Source organism: Anser cygnoides, chromosome 31, assembly GCF_040182565.1.
Source record: "Anser cygnoides isolate HZ-2024a breed goose chromosome 31, Taihu_goose_T2T_genome, whole genome shotgun sequence".
NCBI lineage: Eukaryota > Metazoa > Chordata > Aves > Anseriformes > Anatidae > Anser > Anser cygnoides.
In genome coordinates, this window is record NC_089903.1 from 2,808,660 (window position 1) to 2,827,244 (window position 18,585).

Sequence of the window (18,585 nt, forward strand, 5' to 3'; positions counted from 1 at the left end):
TCCGGTCACCACCAGTACAGCTCCGGTCACCACCAGTACAGCTCCAGTGACCACCAGTACAGCTCCGGTCACCACCAGTACAGCTCCGGTCACCACCAGTACAGCTCCGGTCACCACCAGTACAGCTCCAGTGACCACCAGTACAGCTCCGGTGACCACCAGTACAGCTCCGGTCACCACCACTACAGCTCCAGTGACCAGCAGTACAGCTCCGGTGACCACCAGTACAGCTCCGGTGACGACCAGTACAGCTCCGGTGACCACCAGTACAGCTCCGGTCACCACCAGTACAGCTCCGGTCACCACCAGTACAGCTCCAGTGACTACCAGTACAGCTCCGGTCACCACCAGTACAGCTCCGATGACCACCAGTACAGCTCCAGTCACCACCATTACAGCTCCGGTCACCACCAGTACAGCTCCAGTGACCACGAGTACAGCTCCGGTCACCACCAGTACAGCTCCAGTGACCACCAGTACAGCTCCGGTCACCACCAGTACAGCTCCGGTCACCACCAGTACAGCTCCAGTGACCAGCAGTACAGCTCCGGTCACCACCAGTACAGCTCCAGTGACCACCAGTACAGCTCCGGTGACCACCAGTACAGCTCCGGTGACCACCAGTACAGCTCCGGTCACCACCAGTACAGCTCCAGTGACCACCAGTACAGCTCCGGTGACCACCAGTACAGCTCCGGTGACCACCAGTACAGCTCCGGTCACCACCAGTACAGCTCCGGTCACCACCAGTACAGCTCCGGTGACCACCAGTACAGCTCCGGTCACCACCAGTACAGCTCCAGTGACCACCAGTACAGCTCCAGTGACCACCAGTACACCTCCAGTCACCACCAGTACAGCTCCGGTCACCACCAGTACAGCTCCGGTCACCACCAGTACAGCTCCAGTGACCACCAGTACAGCTCCAGTCACCATCACTACAGCTCCGGTCACCACCAGTACAGCTCCAGTGACCACCAGTACAGCTCCAGTTACCACCAGTACAGATCCGGTGACCACCAGTACAGCCCCGGTCACCACCAGTACAGCTCCGGTGACCACCAGTACAGCTCCAGTGACCACCAGTACAGCTCCGGTTACCACCAGTACAGCTCCAGTGACTACTAGTACAGCTCCGGTCAGCACCAGTACAGCTCAGGTGACCACCAGTACAGCTCCAGTGACCACCAGTACACCTACAGTCACCACCAGTACAGCTCCGGTCACCACCAGTACTGCTCCGGTCACCACCAGTACAGCTCCAGTGACCACCAGTACAGCTCCGGTCACCACCAGTACAGCTCCAGTGACCACCAGTACAGCTCCAGTGACCACCAGTACAGCTCCGGTCACCACCAGTACAGCTCCAGTGACCACGAGTACAGCTCCGGTCACCACCAGTACAGCTCCAGTGACCACCAGTGCAGCTCCGGTCACCACCAGTACAGCTCCAGTGACCACCAGTACAGCTCCGGTCACCACCAGTACAGCTCTGGTCACCACCAGTACAGCTCCAGTCACCACCAGTACAGCTCCGGTGACCACCCGTACAGCTCCAGTGACCACCAGTACAGCTCCGGTCACCACCAGTACAGCTCCAGTGACCACCAGTACAGCTCCGGTCACCACCACTACAACTCTAGTCACCACTACTACAGCTCCGGTCACCACCAGTACAGCTACAGTCACCACCAGTACAGCTCCAGTGACCACCAGTACAGCTCCGGTCACCACCAGTACATGTCCGGTCACCACCAGTACAGCTCCAGTGACCACCAGTACAGCTCCGGTCACCACCAGTACAGCTCCGGTCACCACCAGTACAGCTCCAGTGACCACCACTACAGCTCCGGTCACCACCAGTACAGCTCCGGTGACCACCAGTACAGCTCCGGTCACCACCACTACAGGTCCAGTGACCACCAGTACAGCTCCGGTCACCACCAGTACAGCTCCAGTGACCACCAGTACAGCTCCGGTCACCACCAGTACAGCTCCAGTGACCACCAGTACAGCTCCAGTGACCACTAGTACAGCTCCGGTCACCACCAGTACAGCTCCAGTGACCACCAGTACAGCTCCGGTCACCACCAGTACAGCTCCAGTCACCACCACTAGAGCTCCAGTCACCACCAGTACAGCTCCGGTCACCACCAGTACAGCTCCAGTGACCACCAGTACAGCTCCAGTGACCACAAGTACAGCTCCGGTCACCACCAGTACAGCTCCGGTCACCACCAGTACAGCTCCAGTGACCACCACTACAGCTCCAGTGACCACCAGTACAGCTCCGGTGACCACCAGTACAGCTCCGGTCACCACCAGTACAGCTCCAGTGACCACCAGTACAGCTCCGGTGACCACCAGTACAGCTGCCGTCACCACCAGTACAGCTCCAGTGACCACCAGTACAGCTCCGGTCACAACCAGTACAGCTCCAGTGACGACCAGTACAGCTCCGGTCACCACCAGTACAGCTCCGGTCACCACCAGTACAGCTCCAGTCACCACCACTAGAGCTCCAGTCACCACCAGTACAGCTCCGGTCACCACCAGTACAGGTCCGGTCACCACCAGTACAGCTGGGACCACCAGTACAACTCCAGTTACCAAAAGTACAGCTCTGGTCAGCACCAGTACAGTTCCGGTGACCACCAGTACAGCTCCAGTGACCACCAGTACAGCTCCGGTGACCAGCAGTACAGCTCCAGTGTCCACCAGTACAGCTCCGGTCACCACCAGTACAGCTCCAGTCACCACCAGTACAGCTCCGGTGACCACCAGTACAGCTCCAGTCACCACCACTACAGCTCCAGTGACCACCAGTACAGCTCCGGTCACCACCAGTACAGCTCCGGTCACCACCACTACAGCTCCAGTGACCACCAGTACAGCTCCGGTCACCACCAGTACAGCTCCAGTCACCACCAGTACAGCTCCGGTGACCACCAGTACAGCTCCGGTCAGCACCAGTACAGCTCCAGTGACCACCAGTACAGCTCCAGTGACCACCAGTACACCTCCGGTGACCACCAGTACAGCTCCGGTGACCAGCAGTACAGCTCCGGTCACCACCAGTACAGCTCCAGTCACCACCAGTACAGCTCCGGTGACCACCAGTACAGCTCCCGTCACCACCAGTACAGCTCCGGTCACCACCAGTACAGCTCCAGTGACCACGAGTACAGCTCCGGTCACCACCAGTACAGCTCCAGTGACCACCAGTGCAGCTCCGGTCACCACCAGTACAGCTCCAGTGACCACCAGTACAGCTCCGGTCACCACCAGTACAGCTCCGGTGACCACCAGTACAGCTCCAGTGACCACCAGTACAGCTCCAGTGACCACCAGTACAGCTCCGGTCACCACCAGTACAGCTCCAGTGACCACCAGTACAGCTCCGGTGACCACCAGTACAGCTCCAGTGACCACCAGTACAGCTCCAGTGACCACCAGTACAGCTCCGGTCACCACCAGTACAGCTCCAGTCACCACCAGTACAGCTCCGGTCACCACCAGTACAGCTCCAGTCACCACCACTACAGCTCCAGTGACCACCAGTACAGCTCCGGTCACCACCAGTACAGCTCCGGTCACCACCAGTACAGCTCCAGTGACCACCAGTACAGCTCCGGTCACCACCAGTACAGCTCCAGTCACCACCAGTACAGCTCCGGTGACCACCAGTACAGCTCCAGTGACCACCAGTACAGCTCCGGTCACCACCAGTACAGCTCCGGTCACCACCACTACAGCTCCGGTGACCAGCAGTACAGCTCCGGTCACCACCAGTACAGCTCCAGTGACCACCAGTACAGCTCCGGTCACCACCAGTACAGCTCCGGTCACCACCAGTACAGCTCCGGTCACCACCAGTACAGCTCCAGTGACCACAAGTACAGCTCCGGTGACCACCAGTACAGCTCCAGTGACCACCAGTACAGCTCCAGTGACCACCAGTACAGCTCTGGTCACCACCAGTACAGCTCCAGTGACCACTAGTACAGCTCCGGTCACCACCAGTACAGCTCCAGTCACCACCACTAGAGCTCCAGTCACCACCAGTACAGCTCCGGTCACCACCAGTACAGCTCCAGTGACCACCAATACAGCTCCAGTGACCACCAGTACAGCTCCGGTCACCACCAGTACAGGTCCAGTGACCACCAGTACAGCTCCAGTGACCACCAGTACAGCTCCGGTCACCACCAGTACAGCTCCGGTCACCACCAGTACAGCTGCCGTCACCACCAGTACAGCTCCAGTGACCACCAGTACAGCTCCGGTCACCACCAGTACAGCTCCAGTGACCACCAGTACAGCTCCGGTGACCACCAGTACAGCTCCAGTGACCACGAGTACAGCTCCGGTCACCACTAGTACAGCTCCGGTCACCACCAGTACAGCTCCAGTGACCACCAGTACAGCTCCGGTCACCACCAGTACAGCTCCAGTGACCACCAGTACAGCTCCTGTCACCACCAGTACAGCTCCGGTCACCACCAGTACAGCTCCAGTGACCACCAGTACAGCTCCGGTCACCACCAGTACAGCTCCAGTGACCACCAGTACAGCTCCGGTCACCACCAGTACAGCCCCGGTCACCACAAGTATAGCTCCAGTGACCACCAGTACAGCTCCGGTCACCACCAGTACAACTCCAGTCACCACCAGTACAGCTCCGGTCACCACCAGTACAGCTCCAGTGACCACCAGTACAGCTCCAGTGACCACCAGTACAGCTCCGGTCACCACCAGTACAGCTCCAGTCACCACCAGTAGAGCTCCGGTCGCCACCAGTACAGCTCCGGTCACCACCAGTACAGCTCCAGTGACTACCAGTACAGCTCCGGTCACCACCAGTACAGCTCCAGTGACTACCAGTACAGCTCCGGTCACCACCAATACAGCTCCGGTCACCACCAGTACAGCTCCAGTCACCACCAGTACAGCTCTGGTCACCACCAGTACAGCTCCAGTCACTACCACTACAGCTCCAGTGACCACCAGTACAGCTCCGGTCACCACCAGCAGAGCTCCAGTGACCACCAGTACAGCTCCGGTCACCACCAGTACAGCTCCGGTCACCACCACTACAGCTCCGGTCACCACCAGTACAGCTCCAGTGACCACCAGTACACCACCAGTACAGCTCCAGTCACCACCAGTACAGCTCCGGTCACCACCAGTACAGCTCCGGTCACCACCAGTACAGCTCCAGTGACCACCAGTACAGCTCCGGTCACCACCAGTACAGCTCCAGTGACCACCAGTACAGCTCCGGTCACCACCAGTACAGCTCCAGTCACCACCAGTACAGCTCCAGTGACCACCAGTACAGCTCCGGTCACCACCAGTACAGCTCCAGTCACCACCAGTACAGCTCCAGTCACCACCAGTACAGCTCCAGTGACCACCAGTACAGCTCCAGTCACCACCAGTACAGCTCCGGTGACCACCAGTACAGCTCCAGTGACCACCAGTACAGCTCCGGTCACCACCAGTACAGCTCCGGTCACCACCAGTACAGCTCCAGTGACCACCAGTACAGCTCCGGTCACCACCAGTACAGCTCCAGTGACTACCAGTACAGCTCCGGTCACCACCAGTACAGCTCCGGTCACCACCAGTACACACCTCCGGTGACCAACAGTACAGCTCCGGTGACCACAAGTACAGCTCTGGTCACCACCAGTACAGCTCCGGTCACCACCAGTACAGCTCCAGTGACCACCAGTACAGCTCCGGTCACCACCAGTACAGCTCCAGTCACCACCAGTACAGCTCCGGTCACCACCAGTACAGCTCCAGTCACCACCACTACAGCTCCGGTCACCACCAGTACAGCTCCGGTGACCACCAGTACAGCTCCAGTGACCACCAGTACAGCTCCGGTCACCACCAGTACAGCTCCAGTGACCACCAGTACATCTCCGGTCACCACCAGTACAGCTCCAGTCACCACCACTACAGCTCCAGTGACCACCAGTACAGCTCCGGTCACCACAAGTACAGCTCCGGTCACCACCAGTACAGCTCCAGTGACCACCAGTACAGCTCCAGTGACCACCAGTACAGCTCCAGTCACCACCAGTACAGCTCCAGTGACCACCACTACAGCTGCAGTGACCACCACTACAGCTCCGGTCACCACCAGTACAGCTCCAGTGACCACCAGTACAGCTCCAGTGACCACTAGTACAGCTCCGGTCACCACCACTACAGCTCCGGTCACCACCAGTACAGCTCCAGTCACCAGCAGTACAGCTCCGGTCACCACCAGTACAGCTCCAGTCACCACGAGTACAGCTCCGGTGACCACCAGTACAGCTCCAGTGACCACGAGTACAGCTCCAGTGACCACCAGTACAGCTCCAGTCACCACCAGTACAGCTCCAGTGACCACCAGTACAGCTCCGGTCACCACCAGTACAGCTCCAGTGACCACCAGTACAGCTCCAGTGACCACCAGTACAGCTCCGGTCACCACCAGTACAGCTCCCGTCACCACCAGTACAGCTCCAGTGACCACCAGTACAACTCCGGTCACCACCAGTACAGGTCCAGTGACCACCAGTACAGCTCCAGTGACTACCAGTACAGCTCCGGTCACCACCAGTACAGCTCCCGTCACCACCAGTACAGCTCCAGTGACCACCAGTAGAACTCCGGTCACCACCAGTACAGCTCCAGTGACCACCAGTACAGCTCCTGTCACCACCAGTACAGCTCCGGTCACCACCAGTACAGCTCCAGTGACCACCAGTACAGCTCCGGTGACCACCACTACAGCTCCAGTCACCACCAGTACAGCTCCAGTGACCACCAGTACACCTCCGGTCACCACCAGTACAGCTCCAGTGACCACCAGTACAGCTCCAGTGACCACCAGTACAGCTCCGGTCACCACCAGTACAGCTCCAGTGACCACCAGTACAGCTCCGGTGACCACCACTACAGCTCCAGTGACCACGAGTACAGCTCCGGTCACCACTAGTACAGCTCCGGTCACCACCAGTAGAGCTCCAGTGACCACCAGTACAGCTCCGGTCACCACCAGTACAGCTCCAGTGACCACCAGTACAGCTCCTGTCACCACCAGTACAGCTCCGGTCACCACCAGTACAGCTCCAGTGACCACCAGTACAGCTCCGGTCACCACCAGTACAGCTCCAGTGACCACCAGTACAGCTCCGGTCACCACCAGTACAGCCCCGGTCACCACAAGTACAGCTCCAGTGACCACCAGTACAGCTCCGGTCACCACCAGTACAACTCCAGTCACCACCAGTACAGCTCCGGTCACCACCAGTACAGCTCCAGTGACCACCAGTACAGCTCCAGTGACCACCAGTACAGCTCCGGTCACCACCAGTACAGGTCCAGTGACCACCAGTACAGCTCCAGTGACCACCAGTACAGCTCCGGTCACCACCAGTACAGCTCCGGTCACCACCAGTACAGCTGCCGTCACCACCAGTACAGCTCCAGTGACCACCAGTACAGCTCCGGTCACCACCAGTACAGCTCCAGTGACCACCAGTACAGCTCCGGTGACCACCAGTACAGCTCCAGTGACCACGAGTACAGCTCCGGTCACCACTAGTACAGCTCCGGTCACCACCAGTACAGCTCCAGTGACCACCAGTACAGCTCCGGTCACCACCAGTACAGCTCCAGTGACCACCAGTACAGCTCCTGTCACCACCAGTACAGCTCCGGTCACCACCAGTACAGCTCCAGTGACCACCAGTACAGCTCCGGTCACCACCAGTACAGCTCCAGTGACCACCAGTACAGCTCCGGTCACCACCAGTACAGCCCCGGTCACCACAAGTATAGCTCCAGTGACCACCAGTACAGCTCCGGTCACCACCAGTACAACTCCAGTCACCACCAGTACAGCTCCGGTCACCACCAGTACAGCTCCAGTGACCACCAGTACAGCTCCAGTGACCACCAGTACAGCTCCGGTCACCACCAGTACAGCTCCAGTCACCACCAGTAGAGCTCCGGTCGCCACCAGTACAGCTCCGGTCACCACCAGTACAGCTCCAGTGACTACCAGTACAGCTCCGGTCACCACCAGTACAGCTCCAGTGACTACCAGTACAGCTCCGGTCACCACCAATACAGCTCCGGTCACCACCAGTACAGCTCCAGTCACCACCAGTACAGCTCTGGTCACCACCAGTACAGCTCCAGTCACTACCAGTACAGCTCTGGTCACCACCAGTACAGCTCCAGTCACTACCACTACAGCTCCAGTGACCACCAGTACAGCTCCGGTCACCACCAGCAGAGCTCCAGTGACCACCAGTACAGCTCCGGTCACCACCAGTACAGCTCCGGTCACCACCACTACAGCTCCGGTCACCACCAGTACAGCTCCAGTGACCACCAGTACACCTCCGGTGACCACCAGTACAGCTCCGGTGACCACAAGTACAGCTCTGGTCACCACCAGTACAGCTCCGGTCACCACCAGTACAGCTCCAGTGACCACCAGTACAGCTCCGGTCACCACCAGTACAGCTCCAGTCACCACCAGTACAGCTCCGGTCACCACCAGTACAGCTCCAGTGACCACCAGTACAGCTCCGGTCACCACCAGTACAGCTCCGGTGACCACCAGTACAGCTCCAGTGACCACCAGTACAGCTCCGGTCACCACCAGTACAGCTCCAGTGACCACCAGTACATCTCCGGTCACCACCAGTACAGCTCCAGTCACCACCACTACAGCTCCAGTGACCACCAGTACAGCTCCGGTCACCACAAGTACAGCTCCGGTCACCACCAGTACAGCTCCAGTGACCACCAGTACAGCTCCAGTGACCACCAGTACAGCTCCAGTCACCACCAGTACAGCTCCAGTGACCACCAGTACAGCTGCAGTGACCACCACTACAGCTCCGGTCACCACCAGTACAGCTCCAGTGACCACCAGTACAGCTCCAGTGACCACTAGTACAGCTCCGGTCACCACCACTACAGCTCCGGTCACCACCAGTACAGCTCCAGTCACCAGCAGTACAGCTCCGGTCACCACCAGTACAGCTCCAGTCACCACGAGTACAGCTCCGGTGACCACCAGTACAGCTCCAGTGACCACGAGTACAGCTCCAGTGACCACCAGTACAGCTCCAGTCACCACCAGTACAGCTCCGGTCACCACCAGCAGAGCTCCAGTGACCACCAGTACAGCTCCGGTCACCACCAGTACAGCTCCGGTCACCACCACTACAGCTCCGGTCACCACCAGTACAGCTCCAGTGACCACCAGTACACCTCCGGTGACCACCAGTACAGCTCCGGTGACCACAAGTACAGCTCTGGTCACCACCAGTACAGCTCCGGTCACCACCAGTACAGCTCCAGTGACCACCAGTACAGCTCCGGTCACCACCAGTACAGCTCCAGTCACCACCAGTACAGCTCCGGTCACCACCAGTACAGCTCCAGTGACCACCAGTACAGCTCCGGTCACCACCAGTACAGCTCCGGTGACCACCAGTACAGCTCCAGTGACCACCAGTACAGCTCCGGTCACCACCAGTACAGCTCCAGTGACCACCAGTACATCTCCGGTCACCACCAGTACAGCTCCAGTCACCACCACTACAGCTCCAGTGACCACCAGTACAGCTCCGGTCACCACAAGTACAGCTCCGGTCACCACCAGTACAGCTCCAGTGACCACCAGTACAGCTCCAGTGACCACCAGTACAGCTCCAGTCACCACCAGTACAGCTCCAGTGACCACCAGTACAGCTGCAGTGACCACCACTACAGCTCCGGTCACCACCAGTACAGCTCCAGTGACCACCAGTACAGCTCCAGTGACCACTAGTACAGCTCCGGTCACCACCACTACAGCTCCGGTCACCACCAGTACAGCTCCAGTCACCAGCAGTACAGCTCCGGTCACCACCAGTACAGCTCCAGTCACCACGAGTACAGCTCCGGTGACCACCAGTACAGCTCCAGTGACCACGAGTACAGCTCCAGTGACCACCAGTACAGCTCCAGTCACCACCAGTACAGCTCCAGTGACCACCAGTACAGCTCCGGTCACCACCAGTACAGCTCCAGTGACCACCAGTACAGCTCCAGTGACCACCAGTACAGCTCCGGTCACCACCAGTACAGCTCCCGTCACCACCAGTACAGCTCCAGTGACCACCAGTACAACTCCGGTCACCACCAGTACAGGTCCAGTGACCACCAGTACAGCTCCAGTGACTACCAGTACAGCTCCGGTCACCACCAGTACAGCTCCCGTCACCACCAGTACAGCTCCAGTGACCACCAGTAGAACTCCGGTCACCACCAGTACAGCTCCAGTGACCACCAGTACAGCTCCTGTCACCACCAGTACAGCTCCGGTCACCACCAGTACAGCTCCAGTGACCACCAGTACAGCTCCGGTGACCACCACTACAGCTCCAGTGACCACCAGTACAGCTCCAGTGACCACCAGTACACCTCCGGTCACCACCAGTACAGCTCCAGTGACCACCAGTACAGCTCCAGTGACCACCAGTACAGCTCCGGTCACCACCAGTACAGCTCCAGTGACCACCAGTACAGCTCCGGTGACCACCACTACAGCTCCAGTGACCACGAGTACAGCTCCGGTCACCACTAGTACAGCTCCGGTCACCACCAGTAGAGCTCCAGTGACCACCAGTACAGCTCCGGTCACCACCAGTACAGCTCCAGTGACCACCAGTACAGCTCCTGTCACCACCAGTACAGCTCCGGTCACCACCAGTACAGCTCCAGTGACCACCAGTACAGCTCCGGTCACCACCAGTACAGCTCCAGTGACCACCAGTACAGCTCCGGTCACCACCAGTACAGCCCCGGTCACCACAAGTACAGCTCCAGTGACCACCAGTACAGCTCCGGTCACCACCAGTACAACTCCAGTCACCACCAGTACAGCTCCGGTCACCACCAGTACAGCTCCAGTGACCACCAGTACAGCTCCAGTGACCACCAGTACAGCTCCGGTCACCACCAGTACAGCTCCAGTCACCACCAGTAGAGCTCCGGTCGCCACCAGTACAGCTCCGGTCACCACCAGTACAGCTCCAGTCACCACCACTACAGCTCTGGTCACCACCAGTACAGCTCCAGTCACTACCACTACAGCTCCAGTGACCACCAGTACAGCTCCGGTCACCACCAGTACAGCTCCAGTGACCACCAGTACAGCTCCGGTCACCACCAGTACAGCTCCGGTCACCACCACTACAGCTCCGGTCACCACCAGTACAGCTCCAGTGACCACCAGTACAGCTCCGGTCACCACCAGTACAGCTCCGGTCACCACCAGTACAGCTCCGGTGACCACAAGTACAGCTCTGGTCACCACCAGTACAGCTCCGGTCACCACCAGTACAGCTCCGGTCACCACCAGTACAGCTCCAGTCACCACCACTACAGCTCCGGTCACCACCAGTACAGCTCCGGTCACCACCAGTACAGCTCCGATCACCACAAGTACAGCTCCGGTGACCACCAGTACAGCTCCAGTGACCACCAGTACAGCTCCGGTCACCACCAGTACAGCTCCAGTGACCACCAGTACATCTCCGGTCACCACCAGTACAGCTCCAGTGACCACCAGTACAGCTCCAGTGACCACCAGTACAGCTCCGGTCACCACAAGTACAGCTCCGGTCACCACCAGTACAGCTCCAGTGACCACCAGTACAGCTCCAGTGACCACCAGTACAGCTCCAGTCACCACCAGTACAGCTCCAGTGACCACCAGTACAGCTGCAGTGACCACCACTACAGCTCCGGTCACCACCAGTACAGCTCCAGTGACCACCAGTACAGCTCCAGTGACCACTAGTACAGCTCCGGTGACCACCAGTACAGCTCCGGTCACCACCAGTACAGCTCCAGTGACCACCAGTACAGCTCCGGTCACCACCAGTACAGCTCCGGTCACCACCAGTACAGCTCCAGTGACCACCAGTACAGCTCCGGTCACCACCAGTACAGCTCCAGTGACCACCAGTACAGCTCCGGTGACCACCAGTACAGGTCCGGTCACCACCAGTACAGCTCCGGTGACCACCAGTACAGCTCCGGTCACCACCAGTACAGCTCCAGTGACCACCAGTACAGCTCCAGTCACCACCAGTACAGCTCCAGTCACCACCAGTACAGCTCCGGTCACCACCAGTACAGCTCCATTCACCACCAGTACAGCTCCGGTCACCACCAGTACAGCTCCAGTGACCACCAGTACAGCTCCAGTGACCACCACTACAGCTCCGGTCACCACCAGTACAGCTCCAGTGACCACCAGTACAGCTCCGGTCACCAGCAGTACAGCTCCAGTGACCACCAGTACAGCTCCGGTGACGACCAGTAAAGCTCCGGTCACCACCAGTACAGATCCGGTGACCACCAGTACAGATCCGGTGACCACCAGTACAGCTCCAGTGACCACCAGTACAGCTCCGGTCACCACCAGTACAGCTCCAGTCACCACCAGTACAGCTCCAGTCACCACCAGTACAGCTCCGGTCACCACCAGTACAGCTCCGGTCACCACCAGTACAGCTCCAGTGACCACCAGTACAGCTCCGGTCACCACCAGTACAGCTCCGGTGACCACCAGTACAGCTCCGGTGACCACCAGTACAGCTCCGGTCACCACCAATACAGCTCCAGTCACCACCAGTACAGCTCCGGTCACCACCAGTACAGCTCCGGTGACCAGCAGTACACCTGCGGTGACCACGAGTACAGCTCCGGTCACCACCAGTACAGCTCCGGTGACCACCAGTACAGCTCCAGTCACCACCACTACAGCTCCGGTCACCACCAGTACAGCTCCAGTGACCACCAGTACAGCTCCGGTCACCACCAGTACAGCTCCGGTCACCACCAGTACAGCTCCAGTCACCACCAGTACAGCTCCGTTCACCAGCAGTACAGCTCCAGTGACCACCAGTACAGCTCCGGTCACCACCAGTACAGCTCCGGTCACCACCAGTACAGCTCCAGTGACCACCAGTACAGCTCCGGTCACCACCAGTACAGCTCCAGTGACCACCAGTACAGCTCCGGTCACCACCAGTACAGCTCCGGTCACCACCAGTACAGCTCCAGTGACCACCAGTACAGCTCCGGTCACCACCAGTACAGGTCCAGTGACCACCAGTACAGCTCTGGTCACCACCAGTACAGCTCCTGTCACCACCAGTACAGCTCCAGTCACCACCAGTAGAGCTCCGGTCACCACCAGTACAGCTCCGGAGACTAGCAGTAGAGCTCCAGTGACCACCAGTACAGCTCCGGTCACCACCAGTACAGCTCCAGTGACCACCAGTACAGCTCCGGTCACCACCAGTACAGCCCTGGTCACCACAAGTACAGCTCCAGTGACCACCAGTACAGCTCCGGTCACCACCAGTACAGCTCCGGTCACCACCAGTACAGCTCCAGTGACCACCAGTACAGCTCCGGTCACCACCAGTACAACTCCAGTCACCACCAGTACAGCTCCAGTGACCACCAGTACAGCTCCGGTGACCAGCAGTACAGCTCCGGTGACCACCAGTACAGCTCCGGTCACCACCAGTACAGCTCCAGTGACCACCAGTACAGCTCCGGTCACCACCAGTACAGCTCCAGTCACCACCAGTACAGCTCCAGTCACCACCGTTACAGCTCCGGTCACCACCAGTACAGCTCCATTCACCACCAGTACAGCTCCATTGACCACCAGTACAGCTCCGGTCACCACCATTACACCTCCGGTCACCACCAGTACAGTTTCGGTGACCACCAGTACAGCTCCAGTCACCACCACTACAGGTCCTGTGACCACCAGTACAGCTCCGGTCACCACCAGTGCTGCTCCAGTGACCACCAGTTCTGCTCCAGTGACCACCAGTACTGCTCCAGTGACCACCACCAGCTCCCCAGTTACCACCACCACCTCCACTACGACCACAAGCACCACCACGACCAGTACTAGAACGACAACCACCACCACCCCAACGACCACTGCCACCACCACCACGACTACCGCAAGAACCACCACCACCGTTCCTCCAGGTCAGCCTCCACCTCCCTCCCTTCCTCCCCCTCTCCACGCCACCTGCTGGGACCTCCAATTCTCCCCCCCCCCCCCTCAGGGGCGGGACCCCCACCCCTGGGTGCCCCCCGAGGCGCCCCTTGACCTCCGCTCTCCCCGCAGTGGTCTGCCAGAACGGAGGCTACTACGACGATATCAAGTGCGTCTGCCCCTCTGACTTCTACGGCCCCTTGTGCGAGTTCTCCACTGACACCGTCACCATCGACAACCGTAAGTGCCGCCTCCCCCCAGCCCACGGCCTCCCCCCCAGCCCACAGCCTCCCCCCCAGCCCACGGCCTCCACCCGGCCCCGGACCCCCCCCCGCTCAGCCCCCTCCTGCCTCCCGCAGCCGTCGAGGGGACGATCGTGGCCAACGTGGAGCTGGTGGTGACCGTCACCAACTTCAACTACACGGAGGAGCTGCGGGACCCCCTCTCGCAGGCCTACGAGGACTTCGTGAGGCATTTTCGGCAGGAGGTGAGGCCCGGGGAGCAGGAGGGGAGGCCGGGAGCACGAGGGGAGGCCGGGCTGTGCAAGGGGAGGCCAGGAACATGAGGGGAGGCCAGGAGCACAAAGGGAGGCCAGGAGCACGAGGGGAGGCCAGGTTGCGAGAGGGGAGGCTGGGAGAATAAAGGGAGGCTGGGAGCGCAGAAGGAGGCCGGGAACGCAAACGGACGCCGGGAGAACGAGTGGAGGCCAGGAGCACAAGGGGAAGCCAGGCTGTGCGAGAGGAGCTCGGGAGCACGAGGGGAGGCCGGGAGCGCCAACGGATGCCAGATTGCGTGAGGGGAGGCCGGGATCGCAAGTGGAGGCCGAGCCACAGGAGAGGAGGCGGGGATCAAAGACGGAGACTGGAAGCACAAGGGGAGGCCGGGAGCACGAGGGGAGGCTGGGAGCACAAAGGGAGGCTGGGAGCACAAAGGGAGGTTGGGAGCACAAAGGAAGGTTGGGAGCACAAAGGGAGGCCAGGCTGCACAAGTGGAGGCCAGGAGCATGAGGGGAGGCTGGGAGCACAAAGGGAGGCTGGGAACATAAAGGGAAGTCGGGAGCACGAGGGGAGGCCGGGCTGCATGAGAGGAGTTTGGGAGTACAAGGGGAGGCCGGGCTGCATGAGGGGAGGCCAGGAGCATGGGAGGAGGCCGAATTGTGCAAGGGGAGGCTGGGCTGCACAAAGGAGGCCGGGCCACGCGGGACCCGTCCTTACGGCGCCCCTTCCCCGGGCAGATGGCCAAGATCTACGGCTCCGTGCCCGGCTACAAGGGCGTGAAGATCCTCCGCATCGGGCCGGCGGCCTCCAGAAGGCAGGGAGCCCGGGTGCGCAGGGCCTCCGCGTCCCTCCCCGTGGGCACTGGCCTCGAGGTGGAGCACGAGGTCATCTTCAGCACCATCGCCAGCCCCAACATGACCGAGGAGTTCCAGGAGAAGACGGAGAAGCTGGTGCAGAAGCTTCAGGAGACTGCCGACAGCCAGGGCGACTGCGAGCACGACCCCTGTGGGTGTCCCGTCCTCCCCCCCTCGCCCCCCGACCCCCCGGGGAGGCCCCCGGAGAAGGGTCTCTGACAGCCTCTCTCCCCCCACAGCCGTCGTCTGCCTTGTGGTGTCATCCAGCCCCGTCGTCAAGAACATGACGGAGTCCCCTTCGCTTGACGGTGAGGCCGGGGTGCCCCCACAGACCCCCCCATGCGCCCCCCCCGAGCCCCCTATGCACCCCACCAGTCCCTATGAGCCCCATGAGACCCCCAATGAGTCCCATGAAGCTCTCTAGCCCCCCATGAGCCCCACCAGCCCCCTATGAGCCCCAAAAGGCCCCCCCCCATGAAGCCCTCCAGCCCCCATGAGCCCCACCAGCCCCTATGAAGCCCACCACCCTATATGAGCCCCACCAACCCCCTATGAGCCCTACCAGCCCCTTATGAGCCCTACCAGACCCCCCATAAAGCCCACCACCCTACATGAGCCCCACCAGTCCCCTATGAGTCCCACGACCCCTATAAAGCCCACTACCCTCTAGGCACCCCACCTGCCCCCATCAGTCCTACCAGCCCCCTACATGTCCCCTGAGCCCCTCCATGCGTCCCACCAGCCCCTACACACCCCACCACCCCATTTGACCCTCTCTCCCCCGCCATGTCCCCTCCTCAGCACTGTGCCAGCAGCAGGCGCCCGTCGGCTACCAGGACTACTACTACGCGCAGAACGTGAGTAACATCATCCGCTGCATCACCAACTGCACGCCCAACACGCCCATCACCCTCAACTGCTACCACGGCCAGTGCCACGTCACCCGCGCCGGGCCACAGTGCTTGTGAGTGTCACCATGTGCCCCCCCACCCCCGTGCCTGTCCCCCATCCCCACTGGGACCACTGGGCCTGACCTTTCCTTGTCCCCGCAGCTGCTGGGATGAATCGCTCTACTGGTACACGGGCAGCCAGTGCTCTGCGCGCATCAGCAAGGTGGCCACCGGGCTGGGGTTGGTGGCCACAGTGCTGCTCATCGCCTGCATCGTCTTTGTCGTGCTGCTGGTGAAGAGGAGGAAGGAGTGGAGAAGGTAGAGGGGCAGGGACGGTTGGGGTGGATTGGGATGGGATGGTTTGTTGAGGTGGGGGGGGGGGTCATGTTGAGTGGGTCCTGTTGGGTTGAGTTGGGTTGGGTTGAGGTGTTTTGGTTCATTGAGTTGGCATGGGGTCATGTTGGGTTGGGTTGGGTTGAGTTGGGTTGGGATTATTTAGTTCGTGGAGTTGGGGTGGGGGTCACATTGGGTTGGGTTGGGATGGTTTGGTTCATCGTGTCGGGGTGGGGTCACCATGGGTTGGTGGGGGTTGGATTTGGGTTGGCTTGGTTGAGTTGGGATGGGGTCATGTTGGGTTGGTTGGGTTGAGTTGGGTCAGGATGGGTTGGTTGGGTTGAGTTGGGTTGGGATGGTTGAGTTGGTTGAGTTGAGGTTGGGCTGAGTTGAGTTGGTCGGGTTGAGTTGGGGTGGGGTCATGTTGGGTTGGGTTGATTGGGTTGAGTTGGGTTGGGATGGTTCAGTTGGTTGAGTTGAGGTTGGTTTGAGTTGAGTTGAGGTGGGGTCATGTTGGGTTGGGTTGGTTGGGTTGGGTTGGATGGGTTGAGTTGAGTCAGGACAGTTGGTTGGGTTGGGTTGGGTTGGGTTGGGGGTCTTTGCCTCAAAGCAGCTTTGGTGCTGGGTACGTACCCTTGGGGTCTTCTGCTTCTGCGTGGGGTTGGTGGCGGACACCTGGGCAGGTGGCGGGGGGGGGCACAGCCCCCTCCCCCATCCCTGCGCCCCCCTCTGAGCCCCCTGGCGCTGCCCCCCAGGAACGCTTCGTCCTCCGTTGGGGACAGCTGGTACGAGAACGATGGCGGCATCTGGACCTCACCCGACGGCTTCCTCTTCACCAACAACGGCGCCAGCACAGGTCAGGGGGGCTCCGGGGGGGGGCAGCATTTGGGGGGGGGGGGTCCACAGCTGCTCCCCCAGCCCCACCACTCACCCCATCTCCCCCCCACCCATGTTCCCAGCAGGCGGCAGCCTACGGAGCTTCACGCCCTCGCTGGACCTTGTGAACACCGACATGCCGGTGGGTTTCCCCCCCCGACCCGCCCCCCCCCCCAACAGCCCTCCAACCTGGACCCCTCTAACCCCTCCCCCCCTTATTCCCCCCCCCCAGATGCATATTGCCAGACCCTCGCTGAGACCCCCGCCGTGAGGACCCTCCACAGCCAGGACGGCGTGCGGAGACCCCCTCCCCCCGGCTGTGCCCCCCATGGGCCGGGCCCCCGACACGCAGGCCGTGCCGAGGGCCCCCCCCCCTTGCTCCCCTCCCCCTATTTATTATTTATTTGGGCCCCCCCGGCCTGTAATAAATTAACTGCTCTCGTTAGTCCCGGCTAATTAGCTCCACTCACTCGGGGTTGGTCCTTGGCCCTAAATCAGAGCACACCCAAAATGGGGGTGGGTGAGTTTGGGGCGGGGAGGGGGGGAATATTTGGGGGGGGGGGGGGATTATTTGGGGGACCCAGCACCTTGAGCAGAGGGGAAGCAGGTGGGGGCTGCGCTGAATTTGGGGGGGGTCCCAGGCACTTTGGGGTCTTTGGGAATCTGGGGGGGGGGTCCACAGTGCCTGGGAGGGGGCTCAGTACCTGGGGGGGGGCAGCAGGTTGGGGGGGTCCCCAGTACCTCGTTGGGGGGGGGGGGGGGAGGCAACCCCTGTGGCTCAGTCCTCGGGGGGCAGGCACGCACTGGGTTGTACTGGGGAGCACTGGGACACCCCAAGGAGATGGGGGGGGAGGGGACAGGGACATTTTTTAGGGGGGATGGACTTTTTTGGAGGGACAGGGACTTTTGGGGGGGGCAGGGACTTTTGAGGGGGGACAAGGAATTCTTTTTTGGGGGTGGGGACAAGGACTTTTTGGGGGGGGGGTACAGCGACATTTTTTTGGGGGGGGGACCAGGCGACACACGTACCCCTC

General features: G+C 60.5%; 1 protein-coding gene across 1 annotated transcript; it reads left to right on the forward strand.

Moving 5' to 3' along the window:
* The first annotated feature begins 341 nt into the window (after positions 1 to 341).
* LOC136787815 (mucin-2-like) lies at positions 342 to 17,822 on the forward strand. Its single transcript, XM_066985144.1, has 12 exons — positions 342 to 1,694; positions 3,885 to 5,051; positions 6,142 to 8,466; positions 14,234 to 14,341; positions 14,461 to 14,588; positions 15,336 to 15,603; positions 15,692 to 15,760; positions 16,254 to 16,416; positions 16,505 to 16,660; positions 17,431 to 17,531; positions 17,635 to 17,693; positions 17,784 to 17,822. Exons 1-12 carry the CDS (start codon positions 362 to 364, stop codon positions 17,820 to 17,822), a joined length of 5,916 nt encoding a protein of 1,971 aa, XP_066841245.1. The 5' UTR covers positions 342 to 361.
* The last annotated feature ends 763 nt before the right edge of the window (positions 17,823 to 18,585 follow it).